This window comes from Dipodomys ordii, unplaced genomic scaffold (genome assembly GCF_000151885.1).
Source record: "Dipodomys ordii isolate 6190 unplaced genomic scaffold, Dord_2.0 Scaffold25, whole genome shotgun sequence".
Taxonomy (NCBI): Eukaryota; Metazoa; Chordata; class Mammalia; order Rodentia; family Heteromyidae; genus Dipodomys; species Dipodomys ordii.
Genome location: NW_012267241.1, coordinates 21,253,075 through 21,273,179, shown reverse-complemented (window position 1 = coordinate 21,273,179; position 20,105 = coordinate 21,253,075). Strand labels below are relative to the sequence as shown.

Genomic DNA, 20,105 nt, shown 5'->3' with positions numbered 1-20,105 from the left:
CTCCTCCTCATTCTGGCCCAAATGCAGCTTGGAAATGTTTGTCACAGGAGAAAACACTGACCTCAAGATGGGGCATATATACCATGGAATATCATACAATCAGGCGGACTTTTAACCTCAATCCTCACTCAGATCTGACTACTGAGTAGCTAGGATTACAGGTGTGAGCCACGTACTAATTTTATATGTCTTTTAAAAATTCTAGTGTGCTGGGCACCTGTGATCCTAGCTACTCAGGAGGCTGAGATCTGAGGATTGGGGTTTGAAGCCAGTCTGGGCAGGAAAAGCCATGAGACTTATATCTCCAGGTAGCCATCAGAAAACTGGAAGTGGTACTGTGGCTCACTGTGGTAGAGCACTAGCTTTGAGCAAAAGAGCTTAGGGACAGTGCCCTGGTCCAGTTCAAGCCAATCAAAAAAAAAGCACATTTTAATTATAAAGGTAATATATGGTTACGTAAGTCACATTGTAAGGCCACACAAAGGGCTTTGCTTTTCAATCTAATTTGCCTATCTTTATGTTTTGATTGGCAAATTTCAAACATTCAGTTTAGTAATTCCTGCATTTTATTGTTTTTTATGTTTGATTCTTCCTTACTCTGATTCAATCTTTCCCATAATTTCATGGTTGTGTTTATTTTCATCTTCTCTGAGTAGGTTTATTTAAAGTACCTTCTGTAGTGTTGGTTTCCTTATTTAGTTGGTGCCCCATTCTTACATCAGAACATTCTTATTATCAGAATGTTCTAAGTCATCTATCTTGTTTTCAAGCTCTGATTTTCTGATCCAGTCTAGAGGAGAAGCTTTCAACTGAGTATTTATTTGCCAGTAAATAATAAAGTCCCATTCAAAAGCTTGCCCAACATTTCTGCCCAATCTGGCTTTGAACTGTGAATCTCAGATCTCAACCTCCTGTGTAGTTAGGATTACAGGAGTGAGCTGCAAGTGCCTGGCTAGGCAGATTTCTTAAAACAAGAGGTACTAGGCTAGGTGGGTACCAGGCAAACAGAGACTTGGGATCACAAGTACTGATACTCCTAAGTTCACATAACCAATTCTTTTTTTCTCAGGGCCTGGGCACTGTCTCTAAGCTTTCTTTTTTCCTCAAGGCCAGAGCTCTGCTAATTAAGCTATAGCTCTACTTCTGACTTTTTGCTGGTTAACTGGAGGTAAGAGTCTCACGGATTTTCCTGCCTAGGCTGACTAAATTGCAATCTTTAAGATCTTAGCCTCCTGAACAATGAGGATTTTATAGGTGCTCGCTCCATATCTTTTAAAATGAGCTAAAGCCATGCTGGAGCCATGGAAGGTGGCATTATCTCTATCATACTGAACAGTAAACAAACTTCCGTCCTCTGAAAGAAAACATTCTATCTTCCAAGGCTGTTCACTATACAAATACTCTTGGAAATTACCGCCCAATCTCTCCTCACAAAATGCAAGAGTTCCAATGGAGTCTAAACCAAGCTTTATATTTTAAAAATACATTTAGTAATGAAATTTAACACACATTAGTTGTATTTGTATACAACTAGGGAGGGGCTAAATTGTGGTATACATTCCATTCATTCCAGCAATGAGTGGCTCGGAAGGTGGCTTAGTAGTAGAGCACTTGCCTCGCATGCATGAGGCCCTGGGTTTGATTCCTCCGAATCACATAAGCAGAAAAGGCCAGAAGTGGCACTGTGGCTCAAATGGTAGAGAGCTTGCCTTGCGCTGAAGAGCTGAGGGACAGCGCCCAGGCCCAGAGTTCAGACCCCATGACCAACCAACCAACAAAAAAAATTAGCAATGAGAAAACACCATAGTGAGTCATCATTAAAAGTATCCATTCATAAATTACTTTTATTTCTCATTAAATGAGCACAGAGTCATTAGCATATTAATAACAGATATGTTTATTATCACATATCCATCAGTGCGGCTTTCAATACCACTTGAAACATGCATATCATCCTAGAGACGATCAGTTTTCCAGTGCTTCTTATTTGATACACATTACTGCAAAGCCATTATAAATTACTGAGGAGGTATTTGGTTAAGAAAAACAATAAATCATACTGCTAATACAAATCAACTCTTGTTAATGGACAAGAGTTTAATAGTATTTATCTGGTAATTCCTATGTTAACTGGAAAACATTATAGATGTATTGCCATAATTCTCTTTTTATATTGGTGCAATCTTGTATATTTTCTGTAGTTTTACAGTCATTATTGTAGCAGGTAGTTTGATGCAAGATTGTTCTCCGTATACAAAAATCCAACAAATATCTAAATATTTTAAATTAAACCAATTATCAATGAAAAACCCATGACACATAATTTTTTTTTAAAATCTGTTTTCTGAAAATTTTATACTTACTCATGGCAGTAAAATAATTCTCTCAAATTAAGGCACTAATAGGGTAATGCAACTCCCACTGAAAGTGTTCTAAGAATAATTTACATTTCAAACAGTGCATACAATTCTTATATGTTTGTTAAGTTAATGTCTTTATCACTTAAAACCATAAAGAAATACATTATACAATTACAGAAATGATGTACCCCACAAAATGCTCTTAAAGGTGGTTCTTTTGTACAGTTAGTTCCTAATGTTTCTAGTAGTAAAATAACTCAATATGGCTTGGCAAAATGCATAGATTAAATGTATTTTTTTTGTCTTTCCCATTTCCCTACCTACAAAATTGCAGAAACACATACAGTATTTTGTAAAGCATATGTAAGATATTTAATTTCCTTATCAAGTCCACCGTAGGCAATCAACAGTAAGGCTTTTTAATTCTACAGTGAGGGCACTTAATTTCAAGTGATATCACTGCTTTCAGAAAATAGTTTTGTATAGTCTTGCAAGAGCACAAAAACTTAAGTCATTAAAAAAAAAGTCTCATTTTGAGATATTTTCTTTACTCCTTTCATGAGCTGATCTTGATAGTGATGGCATTCCACTTGAAAGTGAAAGTTCTTTCCTCTCATTCATATGAGGAAAACTGTTCTATCATGACTGACAGGCATTTTCTTAGAAATTCAAAAGGCAGCACCTTTTAAAAAAATATATCTAGCTAAGCTTTTCCCCAATTGCATTACACAGTAATAATTAATCTAATCTACCTGTAGGCAAACCCGCCAAAAAATAAAAAATAAAAAGGAAACCTCAGTGTGCTTTTGTGCCAAAGCAAAGACAGAATGACAGCAATCTTAACCCTGAAGCCTGTGATATTTGTGTCAAAGAAATAGCCTGTCTGCTCTGCATTGTTAAAGAAGCATGGTTTATCAGGTAGCATCCCATGATTCCATAAGGCAGTAGGTCAAGGTTAACTGTTGGGAGAAAAAAAAAAAGCTGTAATTTAAGAAACAGTTGATAAGAAACAAAAATCAGAGAGATTTAGTTTTGGCTTAGTGGTAGAGCACATGGCTACCACACCAAAAAGCAGGAAGGTAAGTATATATTTTTTACATAAAACAATGAACAATTATATAAAATGCAGAAAACATTTTGCTTCTATACTTTTGAAAATGTTGTCTTATGTATAATCCTATTTTAAATCACTTTGGATCAAGTTTGCACCCTAAACTCAGGTGAATAAAATACCATTCTACAGAAATAAATCGACTAATGTGATAACCTAGAGTATTATGATAGATCAGGAACATAGAAAGAAATAAAGAAGACTTGGTTACTGATGGCAGAAAGTGATGATAGCAAGATGACTTTAACCCTGCTTGAAAGACATGGATGTCACTAGCAAAGAAGATAATCAGTGTTAAGTCTCAGCTTCTAGATTCAAATGATTTAACTTACATTACTTTTGATTTAAAAAAAAAGTTAATAGTGGGCTGGGAATATGGCTTAGTGGTAGAGTGCTTGCCTAGCATGCATGAAGCCCTGGGTTCAATTCCTCAAGTACCACCACATAAACTGAAAAAGCCAGAAGTGGTGCTGTGGCTCAAATGGTAGAGCACTTGCCTTGAGCAAAAAGAAGCTCATGGACAGTGCCCAGGCCCTGAGTTCAAGCCCCAGGAATGGAAAAATAAATAAATAAAGTTTACACTTAGAAAAAAAACAAGACTTTAGAATTGGGAAAAAAAAATGTTCCAAAATCTTGAGAAAGTTGCTTAATTTCTTTGGGCTTCATTTATTCATATGTAAAGTGAGGACATAATGAGATATGCTTGCCCCAAAGAAAGAATTTAATCACGTCCAGTAGATGTTTGTTATAGAATATAAGATTTTTGGAAAAAAAATTCCATTAAAAAAAAAGGGAGGACTTAACTGGGAAGCTTCTAATTTTTTTTAAATAAATTTTTTTTATTGTGAAAATACAGAGGGGTTACAATTACATGAGCAAGGTAATGAGTACATTTCTTATCAAGCCTCCTCCTTTGTTTTTCCCCTACCATCCCTGCCCTCCCATCTCCACGACTACATTCCTCATCCCCTCCTACATCTAAATTGTAAAGTTCATTTTTCAACATAGCATCTTGTACATCTCATTGTTGCAATGGGTCCACCTGTATCCCTATTTAAACAATTAGTTTATTCCCGTCCCCTCCCAAAATTATACCAACATCAAATACAGTGAAAACAGGGGTTATACCGTGGACATACAAAGCAACAACAACAAAAAAATCACGGGCTGGGATGTAGCTCAGTGGCAAAGCGCTTGCCTAGCAAGCGCAACGTCCTGGGTTCGATCCCCAGTACCAAAAAAGAAAAGACAAAAAAAAAATCACCTTATAAATACATTAGAAACACTAGCAAGAAAGAAAAAGCTACTTGTGTCCTTATCTTGGAGTTCATTTTGCTTAACATCATCTTATCTGACCTTTTCTGCTTGTCTCAGACATATAATTTTGTATTCATTAAAAATACCAAGTAAGCCAGGCACCAGCGGCTCACACCTGTAATCCGAGCTACTCAGGAGGCTGAGATCTGAGGATCAAAGTTCAAAGCCAGCCTGGGAACGAACATCTGTGAGACTTTTACCTCCAATTAACCACCAGAAAACCAGAAGTGGCACTGTGGCTTAAGTGTAGAGCGCTAGTCTAGAGCTGAAGAGCATAGGGACAGTGCCCAGGCCCAGAGTTCAAGCCCCACGACAAAAAACCAAAACCAAAACCAAACAAACAAAAAAAACAAGTGCTTTGATTTGCCCAAAAACAACAAGCAAAAACACATGCCAATTAAGCTCAAAATAACACAAAGTTGAAGAAAGTTTTATATGAACACAGATTCATTTGAAAAAGATGTAGCCAGGCACTGGGGGCTGATGCCTATAATCTTAGCTACTTAAGAGGCTGAGATGTGAGGATCGTGGGTTGAAGCCGGCCTAGGCAGGAAAGTCCATAGGGTCTTATCTAGCCTTCAGCAAAAAGAAGCTCAGGGACAGCACCTAGCCCCTTTGTTCAAGCCCCAAGACCAGCAAAAAAGAAAAAAAAAAAAAAGATGTACACTATCAGTTGGTTAAATCAGTAAGGTCTAAATATATTCTTGAACTTCTAATCCTTCTCCTTTGCTTCTCTGTTACTGACAATTGGAAGCAAAAACTACCAGCTTCAAGTAGATATATGACTTCAATAGATATTATCTAGTCATTTTTCACATTTTACTAAAAGGGTCCATTTTGGTCCTTACCTAGTTTTTCCGGATGTATTTTTGACCACTTTACGAAAAGACTGATTTGCAGTGGATCTTGTAGAAAGCGTTCGAGGTGAGGCACGAACAAAACCAGACGGTGGATTTTTAGGGATTTTCTTTACTAAATGAGTTACCCATTTTTTCTGTTCATCCTGAGAACATGCTAGCAGCAGCATATCTCTTGCTGATGTTACATCATAACTTACTATATTTAAAAAACAAAAGCACAATTAAGACCATAAAATATACATAAAATCAAACCTATAAAATGAGTAATTTTGTCAGTTCTTACAAAATAAGTTCTTAAAATATCTGCTATGCTTAATTATCCTTGGGCAATATCCCTTTCTTTTTAACTAACACTTCAAAATTTAAAACAAAAAACTAAATCAGGGGTTAGGAATGTGTCTTAGTAGTAGAGTGCTTGCCTAGCATGCCATGAAGCACAGTTCCATATAAACAGAAAAAGCTGAAGTGGTGTTGTGGCTCAAGTGGTAGAGTGCTTAGCCTTGAGTAAAAGAAGCTCTGAGACAGTACCCAAGCCCTGAGTTCAAACTCCAGGGCTGGCAAAAACAACAACAAACAAAACCCAAAATCACAATATGTAAGTTTCTTATGTTAGCTAGACTCTACTTTCTTCAAGCCTCTGACTAACTGGAATGCATTTTTGTCTATAATACAGCATAATGGTGAAGGCAGAGAAAGCCAGGCAAAAGAAAAAATTCAAAGGAGGAGCTGGGTGCCAGTGGCTTCTGCCTCTAATCCTACTCAGGAGACCAAAATCTGAGAATTGCAGTTTGAAGCCAGCCAGAGCAGGAAAGTCCATGAGACTCTTATCTAAAATTAACCAACAAAAATCTGGGAAGTAAGGCCTGTGGCTTAAGTGGTAGAGTGCTATCCTTGAGCACAAAAGCTCAGGAACAGCACCCAGACCCTGAGTTCAAGCCCCGGAACTGGCACAAAGAAAACTTCAAAGGAGGAATAATGGTGGAACTCACTGATAACTCTTCTCTTAAACTAATTTCCCAGTGACATAGTTTTAATTGTGTGTGTGTGGGTTGTTGGTCCTGAGGCTTGAAGTTAGGGCCTGTGGTTCAAGTGATAAGAGTGTTAGCCTTGAGCACAAGAGCCCAGGGACAACACCCAGACCCTGAGTTCAAGCCCCAGGACTGGTGTACACACGTGCACACACACACACATAAAAATTTTATAAAAAGCTTCAAAGGAGGAAAACTTCAAAGAAAGAATAATGGTGGAAACTTACCTCTTCTCTTAATTTCTCAGTGACAGTTTTTTTTTGTTTTTTGGTTTTTTTTTTTGCAGATCATGGGGCCTGAACTCTGGGCCTGGGCGCTATCCCTCAGCTCTTCAGCTCAAGGCTAGCGCTCTACCACTGGAGTCACAGCGCCACTTCCAGCTTTTTCTGCTTATGTGATGCTGAGGAATCGAACCCAGTGCCTCAGGCATGCAAGGCAAGCACTCTACCACTGAGCCACCTTCCCAGCCCTCAGTGACAGGTTTTTTCTGTGTGTGTGTGTGTGTGTTTTTACCTGGGCAATCTTTGAACCATGATCCTCAAATCTCAGACTCCTGAGTAGCCTCCTAGGATTACTGACATGAGCCACTGGTGCTTGGCTGTTTTTTTTTCTTCTGGCCACAGCGCTTGTACCTTTTGGGCCTGAGCCCTGTCCCTCAGCTCTTCAGCTCAAGGACAGCACTGTACCACTTGAGCCACAGTGCCACTTCCAGTTTTCTGGAGATAAGAGTCTCACGGACTTTCCTGCCTGGGCTGGCTTTGAACTGCGATCCTCAGATCTCAGCCTCCTGAGTAGCTATGATTAAACTGGCACCCAGCTTCCGGCTTAGTTTTTTGTTTTTAAAATGGTTCTCTTAAAAAACAAACAAAAAACCCAATGTGTCAAATGCTGGTAGTTCAAGCCAGTAATCCTAGCTAGTTATGAAGGTGAGAATACAAATTTCAGTTCGAAGCTAGCCTGGGCAGAAAAGTCCAAAGACTCCCATTTCTAATTAACCAGCAAATGCTGCATTGGAGATATGGTTCAAATAGTAGACAGAAGCTAGGCACTGGTGGCTAATGCCTGAAATCCTAGCTACTCAGGAGGCTGAGATCTGAGGATCACAGTTCAAAGAGTTCAAGCCCCACAACCAACAAAAAATAGAGCACATGCATTACATACACATATACATACATGTGTGCATACATGTATTCATACATAAAATTATGTGCATGATAGGATTGCTTCATGTTGTTTCATTCGTGTAAAAATATCGTATCTTATAACCTACTTCAACTTAGTATAGAAATTATTACACTTGAAAAGGGTATTTTACTAGAACTTAACTTTGTTATAAGTTGTAAAAAATGATGATACCTTACCTTTACATGGAGAAATTAAGTCCTCTTTCTTATCTAAGTGATCTCTGTGGCACTTAACATGGCATCTTCGACATTCCAGGGCAGGGGGTGGCTTAAAAACATGCCAGAGAGGTTTGGCACAGGCCTCACAGTTGGCAGGAAAGTGGTAGAGTGTAGGAATGAACTCATGGCCTTTGTGATTTTGGAAATTAGTTTTTTCAGCTTGTTGTACAGGTTCCATTTCTACTTCCTTTCTACATTCTCCTTCATTTGCATATAGTATCTACATTAAAAATTGTCAAGGAAAAGAATATTAAAATAAGAACTTGATCTGTGAATAATGGTTTTATATGCAGAAAAACACCAGTATCTTTTATGTTACTTCACAAAAAAATTAGTATTAGGTAAAAGATACTTTAGAAATATAATCTCAGACTTTTACCTGGAATATTTTAGGAATTTCTTCAGTTTCAGCTCTGTACACATCTCCTTGGGTTACAGGTCGAACATGAAACAATTTACTAAGACAAAATAAATACAAGCAATTACGAAAACTCATAATGGAAAATGACAGACATTTCACTGAAGAAGACACAGAAGTAGCAAGCTCATGAAAAGATATTCAAAGTGTCTCATCATTAGGAATATAAACTAAATTTACTCTAGATCTATCAGAATTTTGAAAACAGAAACAGTAATCCCATCAAATGCCAGTAAGGATGAACAGAATCTCTGGGCCAGAACACTGTCCCTCAGCACTTCAGCTCAAGACTAGTGTTCTACCACTTGAGCCATTGTGCCACTTCCAGTTTTCTGAGTGGTTTACTAGAATCTCAAGACTTTCGTGCCAGTCTGGCTTTGAACCGCCATCCTAAGATCTCAGCCTCCTGATTAGCAAGGATTATAAGCATGAGCCACAGGTACCCAACTATATTTTTTAATTTGTACTGATCCTGGGGCTTGCACTCAGGGTCTTGGTGCTGTCTGAGCTTTTTTGCTCAAGGCGAGCATACTATCACTTTGACTCCACTTTGGCTTCTTTGGAGACAAAAGTCTCACAGGCTTTCCTGCCCAAGGTGGCTTCAAACTGTGATCCTCAGATCTCAGACTCCTGAGTAGCTAGGATTATAGGTATAAGCCACCAGTGCCTGGTTTTGTTGCGTTTTATTTCTTCTACTACTAGTTTTTATGTAGAACTAAATATAGAACATATCTTTATGTATATTGTAGCATCTATGGTAAGTTTTAGAAAGCATACAAGTGGAAAAAACGTACTTATTAAGCCTCTTTGAGGTATTACTAAAAAAAGAACAGATATGTTTATGTTCCCAATTTAAACTATTGATGTCATGCTGATGACGAAAGAATACTTTTTTATATGCTCTCTGAACTCCCCAATAATTGAAATTAAAGTTTCCATTTTCACATTTTATTAAGCTTTCATAGAAAATTATTATTTAGCCAGGCACTGGTAGCTCACTCTGTAATCCTGGCTACTCAGTAGGTTAAGACCTAGAGAACTGAGGTTCAAAGCTAGACTGGGCAGGAAAATTCCTGAGAATACCTATCAAGTTAACCAACAAAATGCTGGATGTGGCTCAAGTGGTAAAATGCCAGTTATGAACAAATAAGCTGTGTGTGTGAGGCCCTGACATCAAGTTCCGTACTGGCTCAATCAATAAATTAGTGAATAAATAAAAGTTAACTTTTCTTAAGAAAAACAGATATGTAGGTAACATTGTTTAAACAACACAAAATGTAAAATAATTACAAGTCAAAAGCTAATTATTACAAGTTAAAGTCAAACACCACTTACTCTATATCTAATACCATAGATGGATTGGATTGTTCCTTATCTTGTTCATCATTATAGAATAGAATTTTCTTGCTGCTTACAACAACATACTGAAATGAAAAGAAAGGCAAGGAGAATGAATGCTAACTTGATTTAAAATGGTAATATATTTGCCACGTATATAAAGAGTACATTGTATTAATTTAAATCAATATTAACAATATAACAATGAGTGCAAACTGTTTCAAAGTAAAATACATAACAAAATGTCAGAAAAAAACACTAAGTTGATAGTACCTGTTTCTTCCAGCCATATCTTTTGATGTTTCCTCTATTTGGTACAGAAAGCCAACCTTCAATTCTTGACTCTAGGACAAAGTATATACAGTAATGAGTCATAAATTGTAACCAAGTAAAAACCATTACAAGTTGTCTGTCAGCATGCAGCAACAGGCAATTTGAAACAGCTAAATAAACAATTTGCTCTTTCATGCTTGAATCACACAAATCAACTTTAATGGCCATACAAATATTGCAGAAAAAAATCTCAAGCTATATTCCCCGTAAAATTAACATTTACTACTCAATTACAAAAGTATGAAGTAACAATTTCTTAAGAGCCAGGCAAGACTTGAATGGACTGCAGCTTAAATAATATAGAAGACTTGAAGTATCACTTAACATTCATAGAAAATACTAAGCAAAAGAAACGCCCAAAAACAAATATGCAGCAAGTGGAACAAATCATAGCCATGATTTACACAAGAAAGAGCAAGCAAAAGTACAGAAGTATCCTATTACTCACAGAAGACAAGAATAGAAGATAAATAAATAAGGAATGCAGGCAGAATCAACTAGATATAAAGAATAAAAGACAAGCATTTTATTTGTTTTCTCAGGACAATATTCTGTTAAAATTTTTGGTAAAACAAAGACTCAAAAAACAGTTTCAAAGGGAAGGGGTAATGCATTTAATAGGTAAGTCCAAGTCCAATTATTATTATTATTATTTTTGTCGGTCGTGGGGCTTAACTCTGGGCCTGAGTGCTGTCCCTCAGCTCTTCAGCTCAAGGCTAGCACCCTACCACTTGAGCTACAGCGCCACTTCTGGTTTTCTGGTGGTTTATTGGAGATAAGAGTTTCACGGACTTTCTTGCCTGGGCTGGCTTTGAACTGCAATCCTCAGATCTCAGCCTCCTGAGTAGCTAGGATTACAGGCATGAGCCACCGGTGCCCGGTTCCAATTATAATTCTTTACAAGTCATTTGTCATCTTCTAATATTTGAACAAGTTTGTATACATCATAAATTCTTCAATTGTATTCATCATGGCCTTTTATAAGAAATATCATTACTGTTTAAATACAACTAGTGCTTACAGAAATATCTGAAGGATAAAAATATTCCACTATCAGGATGGAGAAACGAAAATTCAAATTAAGTTCTGTATCTTATTGAAAATATGAAAATATGAAAAACTAGAAAGGTAACCAAATTTAAAGTATGTTATTATGTCTGATTATATTATGGTCTTCATGATGATCCTAATGGGAATCTATAGTATCTTTCTCCATTACATAGGTCAAGCTGACTTAGAACTCTCTGTTGTAGGTCAAAAACCAGAAGTGGATGGGATGGGAATGTGGCTTAGTACTAGAGGCCTGTCTAGCACACATGAAGCCCTGGTTCAATTCCTCAGTACCATAATAAACAGAAAAAGCGAAGAAGCAGCTTTGTGGCTCAAGTGATAAGAGTTGCTAGACTTAAGAAAAAGAAGCTCAGGGGAAAAAAAAAAAAAAAAAAGAAGAAGAAAAAGCTCAGGGACAGAACCAGGCCTTGAGTTCAAGCCCCAGGACTGGCAAAACAAACAAAAATAAAAAACCCAGAAGTGGAGATGTGGCTCAAAGTAGAGTGCTAGCCTTGAGCAAAAGAGCTCAGGGACAGAGCTCACACCCTAAGTTCAAGCCCCACAACTGCAAAAAAAGAAAAAAGAAAGAAAGAAATACATTTCTTCTGGGCACTGTGGCTTGCACCTATAATCCTAGCTACTCAGGAGTCTGAGATGTGAGAATTGTGGTTCATAGACAGCCCAGGCAGAAAAATCTAACAGACCTCCCCCCCCCCACCTTTTGTTTTCCTGGTTCCAAAGCTTGAACTCAAGGTGCTGTCCCTGTCCCTCTACCACTTGGGCCCCAATGCCACTTTAGGCTTTTCTGAGTAGTTTATTGGAGATAAAATTCTCACAGACTTTCCTGAGCAGGCTGGTTTTGAACCATTACCCTCCCAGCATCCTGAGTAGCTAGGATTTTATGTGTGAATCACCACAGTGCCTGGCCAAGAGACTACCAGCTCCAATTAACTAGCAAAATGTGGGAAGTGGAATATGGCTCAAGTGGTACAATGCCAGACTTGAGTGAAAAAAGCTTGAATTCAGGGCCACACAAAAAGCAAGCGCATTTCTTAGTTTTAAACATAAGAATATATAAAGTATCAAATAACTGGTAGCCACAAAAACATGTATAAAATTTTTGTTTTATATTTTCTTTTGTCAGTCATGAGGCTTGAACTCGGGTTTAGTGCTGTCCTTGAGCTCTTCAGCTCAAAGCAAGTGCTCTACCACTTGAGCCACAGCACCACTCTGGTTTTCTGTTGGTTAATTGGAGATCAGAGTCTCACGGACTTTCCTGCCCGGGCTGGCTTGGAACAGCGATCCTCAGATCTCAGCTTCCTGAATAGCTAGGATTACAGGCGTGAGCCAACAGCACCCGGCACAATTTCTTTACAAATATGAGAGGTTGGAACATGGATTTAGGTGGCTTGAAATGAGTTTATTAAACTTTTTTTTGTGTGCAATACAGATTCTTACATCCATTTTAATAATAACCGAAAATTGCTTCTGACTGTTGTATTCTGTAAAACGCACCTAATATACAACGCCATGATAGGTTTTGTCTATCAAAATTTCTTCTTAAAAATCCTTGCACTAAATGACTAAAGAGGTAGAAGACCAAATAAAAAAGCAATTTCTGTATATCAAAGCAAACCTGCACTGAAAGAATAGAATTTTTTTGTTTACCTGGAAGGTTTCCATCAGTTTCATCAGCACTAGGGAAACTAGCAACACTAGTAGAATCCGAAAGGTCCAATAGTTTAGCACGTAATTGTTCAATATCACTCTCTTTGCTTGCCAGCTGCATCTGAAGCTCATTCTTATGTGTACATTCCTCTACCAATTGCTATTTTTGAAAAATATCAATATAATCAAGTTCAAATAATTTCCAATATTAAGAATTAAAAAATGGGGGGGTTGGGTAGGGGGGCAGAGGGAGGCTGGGAAGGGATGGGAAGGGAAAACAAAGGAGGAGGCTACAATGCTTGATAAGAAATGTACTCATTATCTTGCCCATCTAATTGTAACCCCTCTGTACAGTATTTTCACGATAAAAAACAAATAAAAATTTAAAAAAAGAAAAAAAATGTAAAAAGAATTAACAAATGCAAATAAGTAATCAAGCTATAGTAACTATAAGGCAACAGAGCATCTTTTTAGTTTTAGAAATAAAACATTCATATTAGAGTAAAAATGATAAAACTGGAAGCCTGGCTCAGTTGGTAGAGGACTACTAGCCAAGGAGCCAAAGCATCAGGTACTGAGTTTGAGCCCTGGTCTCTGACCAAAATGAAGAAAAGAAATAACCCTTGAAAAATATATATAAGCTTTTAGTAAGGAAATTCAATACAAACAAAATAGGTAATAAGCTACGCACAGTAATACTGATTTAATCCTAGTATACCGCCTCCCCCTCCACCCACATACACACACGCCAGCCCTTACCGCCTGCATGTCATTCAGTTCCTTCTGATGTTTCACTACCATCTGGTTGAATTTTTCTCTCTCTTGGTTAAGCTCCAGCTGTAATTTTCTATTTTCCTTTTCTTTCTTTCTTAAATCTTGCGCATTAGCCTTCTTTCTATCAATTTTAAAATCTTTGCGATTCATTATTTCTGCCAGCTTGTTAACGGCCTATTCAAATATTAAAATATTAGTAAGGCTCTATATTGTAGTTGTTTTATTTACTTATTTTATGAAATATAAGAAAACAAACAAAAGTAGGAATAGTTGTCTTCAATTTTTCCCAGGTTATGAAAGGTTTGCCAGGAATATCTGGAGTGTAATTCTAAGTTGAATTAATGGAACAAATACAAAATACTGTTCTCTTCCCAGGCCAAAAGATAGTGCATGCAAGCTATGCCCTCCTTTCTCCTACTCATTCCAGGCCTTCTCCAGCAGCTAGGTTAAGAGAGGTGCAGACTGCTTGTGGTCCAGAGACTGAATTCACCTAGTGAATTCAGGAGGCTGGGATCTGAGGATCACAGTTCCAAGCAGTTTGAAGCCAAACTGTGAGATTCTTACCTCCAAATAACCCCCAGTGTTCCAGACCAGAATGGCCATGTGGCTCTGTTCAGATCAACAATGACTATCTCCTCCTGGTGGCACTTGGGGGCTTGTGGCAAAGTAGAGCCCCTGGAAGTTCGGTGTGTGTGTGTGTTTGGGGTGTGTGTGTGTGCCTAGCTTATCCCTAAGATACTTGTGCCTCAATAATGTGAGTGCCAAAGGGATGGTGTGAGATGTCTGATGTCTGCTTAACACTGGGTAGGGTGTCCCTTTGCTTGAGGTTGACTAATTTGGAAAAAAAATGGGGAAAAAAGCTGTGGTAAGAACAAGTATTGCCAGCACAGCAGGGAGTGGCATGAACAACCACACACCGGTCTCAACTGCATCTTATACCCACAGTTAATATGTAGTTCTCCAATTTAAATTTCCTCTAAAAATTATTTTTTCAATACTAATTAGCAGAAATTTTTATGCATATGAAAACTAGGATACACCAATGAAAACTGGGATATAACTGGTAGCACATGCGACCACATTCCTTAAAGGACAAGTAGGAGTTAGATAAGTAAAGCAAGAAATGATAAGAAGAAAAGCCAGGAATGACACTATAAGCAGAGAAAACAGTACATAGACAAAAAAGCTGGATTTTTCCCCCCTCCCTTTGGACAAGTAATTAAGCAGGAGACAAGGTACCCGACCTGACTAGGTCATCCAGGGACCCTTTTGAAAGTAAAAAGTAATATATTGGACAACTAGTTAAGCAGGAGAGAAGGTACCCGGACCTGACTAGGTCATCCAGAGACCCTTTTGAAAGTAAAAAGTAATATATAATACAGTAGAGGTTAATCCCTTTACAGAATGAAAAAAAGTACATTCAAAATGAGAAACTATGTGAAAACCATATAAAACTAGCTATACAAATAGTAATAATACCAAAAATTGTAGTAATTAATTTATCTTTGTGTGTGTGTGTGTGTGTGTGTGCATGTGCACTGGTCCTAAGGCGTTAACTTAGGAACTGGACTGGACACTGTGCCTGAGCCTTTTATGCTCAAGACTAGTGCTCTAGCACACTTGAGCTGGAGCTCCACTCACAGCTTTTTCGGTAGAAATCAGAGATCAGAGCCTCACAAACTTTCTTACAGAAGCTGGCTTCAAACTGTGATACAGGGGGCTGGGAAGGTGGCTCAGTGGTAGAGCACTTGCCTTGCATGCATGAAGCCCTGGGTTCAATTCCCCAGCACCACATAAGCAAAAAGAAAAAAAAATGTGATACAGATTGTCAGCCTCCTGAGTAGCTAGGACTATGCATAAACCACCAGCACCTGGCTTTAATTTCTATGTTTTAAACATTAAGACCAATTTCTAAATGTGTAGTACTGGATCAAAGAGTAATGTGCATAAAGTGTTCTATTCTTCTGGGCATCAGTGGCTCATACCTATAATTCTAGCTATTCAGAAGCCTGAGATCTGAGGATCATGGTTCAAAGTCAGCCTGGGTAGGAAAGTCACTAGGAGTCTAAACATCAATTGACCACCAAAAAATCTGGAAGTGGAGTTGTGGCTCAAGTGGCAGAGTATTATCCAGGCCCTGAGTTCAATCCCCAGGATTGGCACAAAAGAAAGTTTTATTCTATGAATTCTTTATATAGTTTAATCCCAAAAATAATATAGGAACTTTCCCTATGTTTTGACTTGGGTATTATGTAAAATTTAAATCTCAGACTGACTGTCCAAAAGATAGCTTATAGTTTTAATTTTTATTTCAGGGTTTATTATTGGAGTTCAGTGTTTAGCTAAACCTTTGAAATCTGCATGTCTTAATTGCTTTTTCACCACTGCATTTTTTTTTTTTTGGTAGTGGGGCTTGAACTCTGGCCTTGGGTGCTGTCCCTGCGCTCATTAGCTCAAGCTGAGCACTCTACCACGTGAGCCACGGCATCACTTCCGGTTTTCTAGTGGTTTATGGGAGTTAAGAGTCTCCTGGCCTTTCTTGCCCTGGCTGCTTTGAACTGTGATCCTCAGATCTGAGCCTCCTGAGTAGCTAGGATTACAGGAATGAGCCACTGGTATCCGGCTTGCATTTTTTCATATATATATGTATACACACATATGTTAACTAAGCATTCTTCGCAATTTGCTTTCTTTCATCTTATGTTGTTAAGATGCTCCGATAACACTGAAGTGTTAAGCAATAAAAGTAAATCTTAGGGCGGGGCAGGTGGCTCAGTGGTAGAGTGCTTGCCTTGCAGGCATAAGGCCCTAGGTTCGATTCCTCAGCACCACATAAGCAGAAAAAGCCAGAAGTGGCGATGTGGCTCAAGTGGTAGAGTGCTAGCCTTAAGCTGAAGAGCTCAGAGACAGTACCCGGCTCAGAGGTCAGGCCCCAAAACTGACCAAAAAAAAGAAAAAAAAAAGGTAAATCTTAGCCAGGTACCCATGGCTCATGCCTGTAATCCTACCTACTCAGGAGACTGAAATCTAAGGATCTTGGTTCAAAGCAAGCCCACGCAGGAAAGTCCGTGAGATTCCTATCTCTAATTAGCTATTAGAAAACAGAAGTGGCACTGTGGCTCAAGTGGTAGAGCTCTTGCCTTGAGCTGAAGAGCTCAGGGACATCACCTAGGCCCAGAGTCAAGCCCCATTACCGACACCCAACACAAAAAAAAAAAAAAAAAAAAAAGTAAATCTTTTTCATCATAATCTCATCTTGAAAAAATGGTAAATGAAATTTGCACTGAAGGAATTCAACATCTATGAAGTACATTTCTGAAAGACTATGGTAGGGGATTATATAAGCATTTAATTAAAAGAAAAAATTACTATAAAAATCAATTCGAGTTCTTAGTAAGCTCTGAAGAATGTGAGCTGAGCTACTCAGGAGGCTGAGATCTGAGGATCACGGTTCAAAGCCAGACCAAGCAGGAAACTCCATGAGACTCTTATCACCAATAAACCACTAGAAAACCAGAAGTGGCTCTGTGGCCCTAGAGCATTTGCCTTGAGCTGAAGAGCTGAGGGACAGCGCCCAGGCCCAGAGTTCAAACTCCATGACCAACCAAAATATGATCTAGATGAATAAATACAAAGCAAAATGATAAATTTACTTCTATATTTTCTTATTTATTTCCAAATATTTCCTCTTGCATTCAGTTGTCTTCTATTTACTCATATATTCATAGTGTCAATAATAGGATTTGAAAGTAATTCAGGTCACATTTTTACTACATAAATTAGCTTTTTTTTAATGTAATTTTTTATTGAGATTAAGTGATCACATAAATTTCACAGTACTGTCAGACAGTGATAGTTAAAGTCACAAACACACTGTATTTTCCCCTGAATTAGCTTTATTAATTCAATTGAAATCCCATCTATACTTGATGGGAAAAGAGTTTACATTATCTGTTCTAATGAAAAGCTTGAACTTCTATGGCCTAAATTTTACAGAAATATGCCTAAGGAACAATTACTTTGCTTTTGGTGGCACTGAGGTTTGAATTCAGGGCCTTGCACTTGCTAGTTTGGCACTCTACCAGTTAAGCAATCCTTCCAGCCTTGTCTTTTGCTTGTTATTTTTGAGATAGGGTCTCACTTCCCACCTGGTTTGTGCCTGAGCCAAAATATGTCTATTCTACATCCGGTTTCTGGTAGTTGAACTTTTCATGATCTTCCCAATTTCATCCTTCCAAGTAGCTAGTTTTGCAGGTATGAACCACTGGTGTTCAGCTAGAACTAATTACTTCTAAAATACATGATACTTAAGTATAAATCCAGGGAAAAGGTTGAGAGCATGTGTACCTGTGTTTTGAGGGTTCGTTCTGTATTGATAATCTTTTCAAAGGCAGCCTTAATGTTATTGATATCTTCCTCCTTCTTCAATTTATATTCTGTCAATAAATTGTAAATATATTACTATAAATAGTATTAAATTTACTTCCTAAAGACCAAAGTAAAAATATCTTCAATTATTCAGGCTATTGTATACTCTGTAGTAATTTTCAGTATGTTCATTAAGTCAATTCTTAAATGACTACGAAATTATTTAATATATGAAAACAAGGTATTTTCAAAAACACACCAAACAGAACTAGCTAAAAATTAATGACAGATTTTAAAACTACAGTCTTTCCTTCTTCCTTTTTTGTGTATGTTCAGAGACACAGACTTGTTATTTTATCCCAGCTAGCCTCAAACTGGTATCTTTTTGCCTTGGCTTCCCAAGTGCTGAAATTACAGTTGTGTGCCACAATGTCCAGTGCAGTATGCTTGTTTTTTAAAGAAACCCTACATACCTTCTTCTGCGTTCCGCATATTTTCAGTTAGCTCTTCATTTTCTTTTCTCAGTAATTCAATATCTTTGGTTAGCATGCTATTCGTTTCTTCAAGCTAAACAAAGCACACAAAGGTTTAAGCAGCCTCTTCACATATTTAGAGCTAAATCCTTGAACATAACATTTCACAGTTTTTATACATAAGAATAGGTCAGCCACTTGTCTACAGAAAATGACTTATTGCCATTTTACAACACGTGGATGTAATTAAGTTCTAAATACCTAAAAAAACCAATTAGTTTCCAAAAATTGTGTATGTCAATACATAGATACATATGTAACATATATACACAAAGACACATGGACATAAACACATTAAAGAAAAAAGAAGATTTACTATGGAAAGTAGGAAATCTATACTGAGTTGTACCATTAATCTAGAATGTGACTCTGGGCAAGCAATCAGCCTCAGTTTCTTCAATTTAATAATGATAAAAATGACAATAAATATATTTACTGATTAGCTATTTTCAGTAATCTATTTGACCACTCTATGTATATTATTTTCAATAAATACTCGTAAGAATTATATGAAATGAGTATCAACTCTTGTGCTACAAGAATTCTTAGGGACAAAACTGAGATTTGAACTGAGATTGCTCATGCCATGCACAAAGCCACTTACAAAGTAAAATATTCTGATTCTCCTTTTTGTCCTATGTTTCTAATAGAGGCTATGATTACACAGACTCAGAGACACACACACACACACACCCCTACCTTTATAAGTACCTACAAAAAAACTTCTCATCCCTAAATGATTTTCTTGTTTTTCTTTTCTTGAACACAAGGCCTTGGTGCTATCTCTTAGCTTTTTCACTCAAGGCCAGCACTCTATCATATAAGCTGAATCTCCACTTCTCACTTTTTGCTGGTTAATTGGAGGTAAGAGTCTCATAGACTTTCCTTCCTGGGATGGCTCTGAACTGCAATTCTCAGATCTCAGAATTAGTTAGGATTACAGACATGAGCCACTGGTACCTGGCCCCAAATAATTCTTCTGAACTTTAGAGTTCTAGCTCATAGCTAGATGTCAGTGGCTCATGTCTGTAAGCCTAGCTACTTAAGAGGCTGAGCTCTGAAGATCACAGTTCAAAGCCAGCTTACACAAAAAATTCAGGGACTTCATTTCCAATTAGCTAGCAAAAAAGCTGGACTAGAGTTGTGGCTCAAGTGCTAGACTACCATCTATGAGCAAAAAAAAGCTAAGAGAGGTCCTGAGTTCAAACCCTAATAACAGTACATATGCATGCACATGAAAATATACACAGAATTCTGGCTTATATGATCAGTTTCAATGTAGTATTAAGTTAGCATAAAGCATTTCTTCACAAAAAATAGAATACAATGGTCAAATAGAAAAAAAACCCTCAACATCCTCAACACATTAAGATTTCAATAATTAACAACTGTTTAATACACAAGTATAGAATGATCCTTATGTATAAAGATTAAGTAAATAAACATGGTCCCACTAAAACTTTAAAAATGTGACCTTTGAAGATGGGTTTTGAACTCACCAGGATTTGAATTCAGGGCCTTGAATTCACTCAGTATGTTTGATC

The 20,105-nt window shown here is 37.5% G+C and overlaps 1 protein-coding gene across 1 annotated transcript in view; it reads right to left on the bottom strand.

Annotated features, from left to right (window-relative positions):
* Window positions 1-1,817: 1,817 nt before the first annotated feature.
* The window catches only part of Rock1 (Rho-associated, coiled-coil containing protein kinase 1), a 119,430-nt gene continuing 101,142 nt past the window's right edge, over window positions 1,818-20,105 (bottom strand). Inside the window, exons 24-33 of the mRNA XM_013014887.1 lie at window positions 18,502-18,595; window positions 18,008-18,096; window positions 13,646-13,834; window positions 12,887-13,046; window positions 10,109-10,179; window positions 9,833-9,921; window positions 8,459-8,537; window positions 8,038-8,299; window positions 5,637-5,844; window positions 1,818-3,319 (exon numbers count right to left, since the gene is read on the bottom strand). Of these exons, the coding sequence (XP_012870341.1) occupies window positions 3,316-3,319; window positions 5,637-5,844; window positions 8,038-8,299; window positions 8,459-8,537; window positions 9,833-9,921; window positions 10,109-10,179; window positions 12,887-13,046; window positions 13,646-13,834; window positions 18,008-18,096; window positions 18,502-18,595 (1,245 nt within the window). The 3' untranslated portion in view covers window positions 1,818-3,315. The remainder of the gene's footprint in view (window positions 3,320-5,636; window positions 5,845-8,037; window positions 8,300-8,458; window positions 8,538-9,832; window positions 9,922-10,108; window positions 10,180-12,886; window positions 13,047-13,645; window positions 13,835-18,007; window positions 18,097-18,501; window positions 18,596-20,105) is intronic.